Source organism: Leptonychotes weddellii, chromosome 5 (genome assembly GCF_054177405.1).
Source record: "Leptonychotes weddellii isolate Sample4059 chromosome 5, ASM5417740v2, whole genome shotgun sequence".
Taxonomy (NCBI): domain Eukaryota; kingdom Metazoa; phylum Chordata; class Mammalia; order Carnivora; family Phocidae; genus Leptonychotes; species Leptonychotes weddellii.
The window spans coordinates 134,629,930-134,638,777 of NC_138373.1; the positions used below are offsets into that span (position 1 = coordinate 134,629,930).

General features: G+C 44.3%; 1 protein-coding gene across 1 annotated transcript; it reads right to left on the reverse strand.

The window, feature by feature from the left end:
- Positions 1-5,482: 5,482 nt before the first annotated feature.
- On the reverse strand, positions 5,483-8,242 carry BTG1 (BTG anti-proliferation factor 1). Its single transcript, XM_006735464.3, has 2 exons — positions 7,770-8,242; positions 5,483-6,796 (listed from the first exon to the last, which is right to left on the reverse strand). The coding sequence occupies exons 1-2, from the start codon at positions 7,915-7,917 to the stop codon at positions 6,429-6,431; spliced, it is 516 nt and encodes a 171-aa protein (XP_006735527.1). The 5' UTR covers positions 7,918-8,242; the 3' UTR covers positions 5,483-6,428.
- Between the last annotated feature and the right edge of the window lie 606 nt (positions 8,243-8,848).

Consider the following 8,848-nt stretch of genomic DNA (forward strand, 5'->3'; position numbering starts at 1 on the left):
AGAACCACTGAGCTCTGTTTGAAAACCACTGTTTGAAACAAAAGCATGGCCAAATACCAATGGCTTGAAGGACTGCAAACCCTGGGAAAAGTCAACTTTATACAGCAAACAGACGCGAGGATTAAACCAGATAAAGCACACAAACGTGCACCACACGGAGCTGCCTGGCTACACACGCTTGGTGGTTCCATCTCTCAGCTGTAAGGTGTTCAATACAGACGGAAGGGCTGAAGGGATGCCTTCTTTTGTGCCCTTTACTGAGAAAACAGCCCATACTGAAAAGCACTGTGTTAAGGACCCAGCTCAGGAAAGTCTGCGAAATAAATGGACATGCCTGGGTTGTCTGTAGTTCCCCTTTAAAAAGGGGTCCATTTTCCTTCCCATGGTATTTCAAAAACACAAGTACATTTCTTACAGCTATTGGCTGAAGCGGACTTCAAAGAAACTAAACAATCTCAGTGACGTCAAATCTTCAAGAAACCAAGAAAACAATCTGCTTAATTTGCCTCCATGAGATAGACTATTCAACTTCCAAGAATCCAACCATTCTTTGCTAGATGTTTGCATGTTTAACGGACTTATTTGTATCCCATTTCACATATGGAGTGGTGGGCTCAGGCTAAGCAAATTGTCCAAAGTCCCACACTGCATTCCAGCTCATTCTTCAGAGTCCAAGACTAGTGTTCTTTATACTAGGTCCCAAATGCCTCCTGAAGAAAGAAGCCTCCTTTTACAGTTCTATGCCTTGTGAGCATGGACAGCGACAGGGCTTCAAGGCTAAAAATGACCAAAGAAGGCTACTTAGCAAGGAGAAATTAAAACCCGCATGTTCCAAACACTGTGAAACACCGTGAATAAATCATACTTCTCAATACAACAATAGTTAAGAGCTCGGGTTCTGGGGCCAAAAGGGCCCAAGTTCAAATTATGAATGAGCTATTTACTAGCCATTTGACTCTGGGGCAAATTATTTAAACTCCTTAAGCCTCAGCTTCCCATCTACAACATGAAGATTAAAAAATACTGACCTACCTATCTGCCAACCTCACCCAGTTGTTGGGAGGTCAAATGAGAAATGTATGTTGGTAACTTGAAGGCTCACAAGTGTAATTTATGGGAAATACAATTCCATTTAGTCTATTGACTCAAGGGGACAACACTGCCATAAATCAAGACTGGAAGATGTATCCAATCCTGTTTATAGTGCGATTGTCAAACCTTGTCATCTTAGGTTTATGCCCACTTACAGAATCTTCTCAAATAAAGTCCAATTTGCAGTCATCTTTCCTTCCTACAAATTTAGAGATTGCTCAGAACCAGAGAGAAAAGATACAAGAGACTTCTGGCTAACCCATAACTGCTAAAGCTAATTTAATCACTGATGGGCGACTACGTTAACTCCATTCTTTTACCACTATGCATGCAAATAAAGGAAATGTTACAAGAGCCCTAACATTTAAAAAGAAAATTTCTAAAAACATAAAATGTGGATTCTGACACATAGCAGTACCTAGTTTAATATGTAGGAGCACACAGACTTTGAATTGATAGGACACTTAACTTGGGGTTTCTGTTGGCTGTGAAAGAGGTCTTAATTTTACAAACAAGGACCTAAGCAGATAAGCAAAAATTAGACAAGATAACCCTCTTTGAAATGCTACAACGGCTTCTTATTTGAAGACTTATCACTTAATGTAATAATCACAAGTCATTAAGAGAGCACTCATCTGCTTTAGTGATGATCTAGAGAAACAGTCTCTAAACGTTTTTGATCAGTGTACCCCTATCAACAGAATACATCCCCAATCTATGTGTATTTGTTTATAAAATATACCATGTGCTTGTACACACACACACGTGCAAAAATACTTTAAGAGAATGACATAAAGGTACTCTGGAGATCACCTATCTAGAGAATTATTAAAACTAAATATACCCAGAAATGACCATGTCTTCTGTTAGGATTTTTGAAACAATAATTAGTTTGATGTGATAGTCTCCAAAGACAGGAATGCAGTAAACTCCACTGTTGTTTCCTGCCTGGTGGTCTCTATCGTGATGTTAGGAGTCTGGCCGACACTTAATCACCCTTCTGTCTTCAGGAGTGGGGTCACAAATGGCCTTCACAACTTAAAGGTACAAGGAAAGAGGCTAATAATCAAGTAGTTTATAACAGCTTAAAAAATATTTTCCCTTTATAAAATACATAGACAGACATTAAGCATTATATTTGAATTTCTTTAAAAATGCCTTTAGGAGCATGGTTTCTTTTTGCTTCCCATCCATTCCTCCCCCAAGCCCAGTTTCCACTTAGCATGGGCCATAAACCTTACTACCACTTTGACCTGCATATTCACAAACAGTGCAGACTTTGTCCCAGATTCATGAATTACAGAATCCTTACAATAATAGTATTTTTTCCCAAACTCTCTGCCAAATGACTTTGCTGCACAAACCTCTCGATATTCAACATTAAAATGATAAATTATCATGAAAAGGCTCCTATAAAAGTCAGAAGCTGAACTCCAAAATATTCCTTGTGAGATTATTCAACTGCGAAATGACAGAAAACACTTACAAAAATTGAAAATCCTTAACTGGAAATTAAATGGGAAGCCTTATCATTTTTCTATCATTTGACACATTGAACAATACCAAAAGAAATGAGCTAGCTAAGGTAAAACTGCGGTCAAAAGACTGGTCCACAAATTAATTGTTGAGGAAATGGTGTCAGTCCTCACTCTTGATACAACCTAAGGCTTACTTGCTTAGGAGCACCGTAAAGCTACATAATGTAACATCTGGTTTAATGTTTCTTCACTTTATGCTTTTCTCAGAAAAAAGAAATATGTATATATATCTCAAGATTTATGGAAATAGCCAGAAACTGTAACTCATCACATATAAATTCCTCTGGCCTATCTGCATTAATATAAATGACTTCAGGATTCAGTTAAGCAGCTTAGTTTGGTTAGTAGTACAAACTATTTTACTACAAAAGTTTTTCATACTGTTATTATGTTCCAAACATGAAAAATAAAGGATTACCGTATTTTAACAGAAGCCATGTACAAAAGTTCAGGTGCAGACTTAAATGGGACTGAACAATCGGAAGTCCCTATGCCTTCAGATAAAGAAGAAATCTATTGTTTCAGACAATCCGAAACAAAACTATTGGTAAATTCTCCCCACAGCTTATCAATAACATCTTATCACATTAGCTGAATCAGGGGTGCAAAGGGGAGAGGAATGATCTTTAAACTTTAATATACAGTATACTGTTTTAACCTTTAGTTACTAAACACCAGAATAGTCAGGAATACTGCTTCCTTTTAACAGGAAGGCCAATTCCAAGATCTGTAATCCCTAGACAAAACAAAATTCCTTGCAACTGCTAACAGTGACTTGAGGAAATAATTTGTGCAACTGTACCAGAAAGCCATTGTCTAGCGGCCTTTGCAGTCTATTAATGTAGAAATATTGTCAATGAAGGGTACGGACAGACAAGGGACTCCCGTTCCAGACTGAAGAGGAAGACAGCCACATTATCCTGCATGAACTAGGGGAAGCCTCGCTTCAGCATTATGGAGCAAGACAGTACTTACATTTGGAGAAAAGGAAGTACTGTTAAAACTACCCATTAAAATTCAGAAAGTAACACCCCTAAACATATTGCCAATAATTATGAACGCTTGGTGCCAATTGCAATTAATGATTTTGAAAGCAGTCATCCTCTCTTGAAAGGATTTCTGAGAAACTATCTTTTCGCTCAGGCAGTATAAAAGCCTTTTCAATTATCACTATTGCATTTCCTAAAAGCACACAGAAATGACGACATGTGCAGGTCTGGCACACACCTGCGTGTGCATACAGCAGACACACAAATGTTTCCATCAAAAGAGCTAGGCAAAACACTCCCCAGAAGCAATGAATGAGACATCTCAAACAAACAGCTACTGTACTGTAGACAACTGTCTGGGCAATATAAGGTTAAGGTCACAGCAAACAGCCGGATGCTAGGTCTCAGGGATGCTTGCAAGCCTTTTTAAAGAGGAACTTAACAGCTCTTTACATGCCAGACCTCACCTAAACTCTAAAATGAAATGTTTATTAAGTGTTCTTCCTACCGCATTTCTTTTTAAGCACCTAAAAGTCAGATGTCAAAATCTTCAAAACTTATTTTCCATCTGAGAATAGGTTCTATGACACAGTTTTAGGTACTAGAATATATTCAACTCTCTGGATACTTCGCCTTTGATTCCAATGATTTAGTATGCAGAACTTTATCCATCACCTGGCTTCAAAGGAGTTACCAGATGCGATGCAGTTGGCAAACACCGGTCATCAGAACTGGGGTGAGACCGGGGTAAATACTACCAGTTGTTTTACTGCACGTTCAAATCTGAAAAACTGGGAGACTTTCTCAAAGAACACACTGAAAAATAAAACCATAATAATTGGCAAGGGGGTTCCATGTGCTGTGGTTATTATAATGCAAATGCCCAAGAATGGCCTATAAAGTACACACACATAGCCTGTATTCTAAATACCTGCGTATTCAGCTGTATATTCCTGTGTAGTCTACAAAATCAGTCATTAATAAATCCCCAAATTTGGCTCTACTGATTTCAAGTAATTGATTTCAAGTAACCTAAATTGTGAAATATTTCGTGTACATGTTTACATAAATAGCTCCCAAAAAAGCCATTCTATGGTAAGTCACTTAACTGTGTAGAGAAAAACTCAAAATTCCCCACTTTCAATTTCCACTGAAGAACCATGTTATCCTCTACAACCAAAGAATTACCAACAAGTTTTTATCATATGCGGTAGTGATCTACACTCCAGCACTCAATGTTTCATTTAGGTTCTTAGAATTTATCTGAAACAGAAATCTGAAAATGAGGAATCAAAAACTCACACTTCAACTTTTGAGAATAAAAATTCATAAACATACCTTTTGTTGAATTCCAGCTTAAGTGATTTTTATGTAAATCTTGCAGCTGATGAAAAGCAAAAAGCAACCAATCCCTGCAGTGATTATTAGTCTGTTCTTTAAGACTATGGGTCATCTGCCCCAGGATTTTCTAATTGAACAAGAATTCCATGGGGCAAAGTAATTGTTTCTCAAAGGTGGGCCAGAATGGACCCAACGATCTTCACTTCAACGGGGAAGCAATGACATGCAAATTCTGAGTATCACTTTGTTTGGTAGATGTTACCTTTGTCTCTTATCCTCATTTCATGAGATTAGCCTGGGAATGTGTCCATGTTTTGACTTTAGAGATCAAAAAAAAAAAAAAAAAGTTACCCTGTGTTTCCTCTAACACCTAAATATGTATACACAGATCATCTTCACTCCTAGCAAATGTTTTTCAGCATGACCAGTGTGCAACTGACATTCACATAGCTTATAGAACCTAAGTCTTCTGAGAAACATATCTTTTATAGCTGAACCTCTATAATCATGACAAGAGATTGATTAAAATGCCAAGATAAGAAACAATTTATTATAGAGAGAAGAAAAATTTCTCATCCAAAATATAGAAATCTGTACAACTTTGCCACAATCAATATACATGAACTGTACAAATTTACACCAGTTCATAATTTACCAAATAAAAGATGACTAACAAAGTTCACAAAATAGATGGTGGTTTGTGGAAAAGACTTTTACCCAATTAAGTACAAGGAAAGTTACAAACCAGACCTCCACTTTCTAAAAATAAGAAGTTTACTCAGTCTTAGAAAACTACAAGCTAGCAAATGTACAGAGAGCTGGCTGGTGCTAACACCACAGTTGAGACAGTGTCTTTTTAAGGGTCTTTTTAAAAGCCTGTTGCCATGGCGGATTCTGGTCACTTGCTACTCTCAAGGCCAAAAACACAATACAAGGTCTGACCATTTCCCCAGGTCATGCTTACTAGGTTTGTCTTATGTACATTTATACATATTTAAGTGCTAGGTAAAAGTCTTGTCAAAATTTCCAGTACTACCATGTTTAAAATGTTGAGCTTTCCTATTGAGCTGCCAAAAAAGTTAACAATTTTCAAGTGTAATAGTGCAAATTTCCTCTGCAAGATCTACTGCAGAGAAAGGTTCTTTGAAATACAGATTTGCCTTAAAGGGGTTGATGGAAAAAATTTAGGTATAACATCTGGGAGAACCTGAAACCACCCTAGGACTTCACTCCCTAGCAAATAGTGATCATTTACTTGGACTCACAGGCTATTAAATCATTGAAAGGTACTGTCCAAACTATGGCACTGTCACTTTAAAAAAAATTTTTTTTACCATTCTATCTTGTGCCAGATCTTCACAGCTGTGACATGGTTTAAATTCCATAATCCATCCCCAAGAGGAGCCCACCCAAAGCAAAAATCAAATTTATCCATCCATTATAAGATGATCCATCCATAGACTATATCTTAACCTGATACAGTCATCATATTGTAGTTTTTGGAAGGGCTGGTTCTGCCCAAGAGAAGTTCCTCCTTACAGCTGATTCTGCTGTCTACCATTTGCACGTTGGTGCTGTTTTGAGTGCTACCTCCTGCTGGTGAGGCTTCATACAGCACGCAGATGGAGCCATCCTCTCCGATTCTGTAGGACACTTCGTAGGGGTCAACCCAGAGTGTGAGTTCACTTGGGAGAAGCCTGAACAGCTCCTGACTGCTCAGTCCAATCCGCTGTGCTGCCTGTCCAATCAGAGGATCCATTTTATGGTTGATGCGAATACAACGGTAACCTGATCCCTTGCACGGCTTTTCTGGGAACCAGTGATGTTTATAATGTTCTATAGGAAAAAAAAAAAAAACAAAAAACAGAGAAACAATGCTTTAGATCGTTACTGTTAGATCCCGCTGTAGCTTCCTTCTTCCGCTGGCTCCTTTGAGAAGTGAAAAATTTAAACTATCAACTTTTAAAAATGCCCAGCATCGCTCTCGCTGCTGTGCGTGTGCGGGGCTGGGGAAAGAGCGGGCAAGGCTTTAGAAATAACACAGTAGCATGGGACAAAACAATCTCCAGGAACCAACCGGTCGAGCCGCCAAAACAGGAATCGGGCGCGCGGCCTCGGCTGGCCGGGCAGCCGGCTGGCACCGGCGGCCAGGCGGGAACCTGTTTACTTTCTCCACCCCACCCCAGCCGCACACAATGGGGTTTATGGCTTTGGAGGAGAAGCGCCACCGGACTGTTAACCCCGAAGGGAAGAAAAACAAGCAACCCTAAACCACGCTCTGGGCAGGGCCGTAACTGAACCGGTGACAAATGCGATGATTAATGGTCAGAGGTAGGAGGCGCGGGGAGACAGCACGTCCGTCCCGGGCTGGCCCCGGGGCAGCGGCGCGGTTTCCCACCCCCGGGCCGGGCCGCCGAGCCCACAACGGTTGGAGGGGGTTGGGGGAGGGGGCGTCGAACCAACCCCAGCCCCGCAGTTCCTTTGTCCCCAAATCCGCGGACGGTCCGAGGACCGCGGCTCCCGCCTCAGTGCCTGTAGTTTCTTTGTTGTGCGCCTGTTTCCTTCTCCCCTCGGTGGGCCAGCCGTGGGGGGAGGGGGCGCCCTCGGCCCAGCCCCCAAACCCTCGCCGGGACCCGCCGTTAGCGGCCACCTAGCGCGCCAGCCCGGGTCCCGCGGCGGGACCCGAGCGCTGCCCACCCGGGGCAGAACCGTGGCTCCCGCGGCCCCGACGGCTCGGCCCGCCTCCCGCCCGGGGTGTGCGGTCCGCGTCCGCCCGGCGCTCCTCGCACTCCCGCCGCAGCCGGCTCACCTGCCAGCAGTTCCTGCAGGCTCTGGCTGAAGGTCTGCAGCTGTCGCTCGCTCGTGAGCCCCTTGGTGCGGAGGAACTTGGAGATGAAAGACACGGCAGCGGCGATCTCGCCTATCATGGTGGCGGCCCGGGTGTAGAAGGGATGCATGGGGGCGGCGGGCGGGGGCGGCCCGGGGCGGCCGGGGCTCGGCGGCGCGGCCCCGACGGCGGAGCGGCCACCCCGGGCTCCTTCGCAGGTCAGAGGGCTGAGAAGAAGAGAGGGCGGGAGGGGCGGACAGCTACTTTTTTTTTTCTCCTTTATAGTAAAAAAGTTATTTTCACGACAGGAAGCGGCAGGCGAGAGGAAGAGACGAGCGACGGCGGCCTGGTCACATCGCTCGGACTTCCCCAGCCGCCTCCGCGTCCAGCTCCCCAGCCTCCGAAGCTCCCAACAGTTGCATTTCCAGCTCGGAGGGGCGAAGACACCCAGGCGCCGTGCAGTAGCTTTTATAGCGCCGCGGAAAGGAAGTGGCGTAGCTGGAGTATGACGGCCGACTGCAGCCAATCCGGAGATCGCACCATTGTGACGCAGCAGATTCGGAGCCGGAGGGGGCGGGAAAAGAGAGCAGGGGGCGGATGCAGAGACCGGGAAGAGAGGGAGGAGCTGACGTAATCCGCTTGTAAACAAATAAACTCCCGAGCGGCGGCCGGAGACCGGCGGGCTGTGGCCAGGGGACCGAGCCGAACGAGGGTGCGCGTGTGAAAGCCCCGCCCCAGCCCTAGCTCCTCCTTCCCGCTTCCGCAACTCCGGGCCCAGCGCCAGGGCATCCTCTGCGAAAGTGCGCTGCCTGGGCTTGCTCGCCGGGAGGCTCAGTGCTGGGCAGTAAAAGCCGCTTTGCTTAGGCTGTCCGCGCGCGCGGATCCCGTCCCCGCTCCGGTCTAAGAGGCTGGATCTCCAAGCTGGAGGCCTGTGCGGGGCAGCGCGGTTCGGGTCCCCGTGCCAAAGGTGCGGGGACGCTCAGCCGGGGTGCGGAGAAAGTGGAGCCAGCGGACCTTTGCGGGTCTTTCTGCAACCCCAGGGAGTCGGGGTCTCGTAGTAG